Raw genomic sequence first — 1,391 nt, forward strand, 5'->3', positions numbered from 1 at the left:
CTAGGTGCGGCGTGGTAAATAACCAGTGCTAAAAGCGCTGAATAATAGGTAGAAATGCACTATAATTTTGGTACTGATAAATAATTGGTTGGGGGAGATTTTGCTTTATTTCCCTTACATACTCTCCGACATCGAAGTGGGGGTCCGCACGCCAGAAAAGGTTCCGGTGCCGCGAATGAATTTCCGAAAAACTAATTTGTATGGGTTTTTGAAAAAACACCCTCATTTGCATACAAACCATCTCTGGGTTTGCATTTAAACGTTGACTTGGTGAAATTTTCAACCCGGTACAGGGTAGCTGACTCGCAGGTGCAGGGTGGGTATTAAACCCGGTACAGGGTAGCTAACCCCACTCGCTGACCTTTAAATTGCATTCCTGCATTAACAAAGTAACGGAATTCCACCATTCCCCACTCCACTTCGGCACTAAATAAAATTGGCTATATACAAATAAAAGTGGGCTTATTACATGCAAAATAATGCATATAATTAACAATTTCTATTTATATTATATTTAAACCGTATATTTTATAAAATTTTGGTTGGGTTTTTTTTTAATGGTATTTTATAATCGAATAAATTATATTCGGGTAATCCTGTTTCGAATTTTTGGCTAAATAATTGTATGTAAATTTGGTATTTTTCCGGGATTTTGCCGTTTTTGGTTTGTTTATTTATATTTGGTATTATATAATTGGATTGGTTTTAGTTTGTAAATAATTGTTTTTTTTCCAATATTGGTTCCGGGGTTGGTCGTTTTTTTTATAAATACGCCATTTGTTTTGGTTGGTTTATCCGTGCCCTATATTTCCTATATAAATTTTTCCAAACAGGAAATCGTTTAATAATTAAATATTTTTTTTATTGGACGTGGTTTATTATCCAATTTATTTTGGGGTTATTTTTCCTAAACCAGGGAATTTTTAAAATTATATTTTTATCCCCTATTTCCGTAATATCCAAGGTGATTCGTTTTTTTCGTCCGTAATTTTCCATCCAAAAATATACGGTTTTTATTTTAATAATACCGTTCCCGTATAAAATTGCTTTTCCTTCCACGGTTTGCAACTGGTATAATTTTTTTTTATTATTACAATATCCGTTGTTTTTTTACAATTTTTGGGAATATATAATTACCTTATATTCCATTATTGAAAAATATTCGTATGGGTTTATTATTAAATCGTATATTGAAAAATATATATTCGTGTGCGGTTATCGTATTTTTGTCACGGGCAGGCAGGGCGGACAGGTAGGTGCGGGCGATCAGGTAACAGGACAGAGTATATTGGCTATCTAGTCTTCCAGGTACAGGGTAGCAGGTGGTTGTTGACGAAGACGTAGCTCGAGGAGCTACATATCGGAGACTGCAGAGATTTCGCGTAGATATA

The 1,391-nt window shown here is 34.4% G+C and overlaps 1 protein-coding gene across 1 annotated transcript; it reads right to left on the minus strand.

The window, feature by feature from the left end:
* Window positions 1–463, minus strand: MGG_17600 (uncharacterized protein; the record flags this gene model as incomplete). The annotated part of the gene is made up of 3 exons (XM_003719313.1): window positions 1–59; window positions 123–191; window positions 349–463. Coding segments are annotated over 3 exons (243 nt in total), but the record flags the coding sequence as incomplete, so codon positions are not given.
* Between the last annotated feature and the right edge of the window lie 928 nt (window positions 464–1,391).

The sequence above is a fragment of the Pyricularia oryzae genome, chromosome 6, assembly GCF_000002495.2.
Source record: "Pyricularia oryzae 70-15 chromosome 6, whole genome shotgun sequence".
NCBI classification, from domain to species: domain Eukaryota; kingdom Fungi; phylum Ascomycota; class Sordariomycetes; order Magnaporthales; family Pyriculariaceae; genus Pyricularia; species Pyricularia oryzae.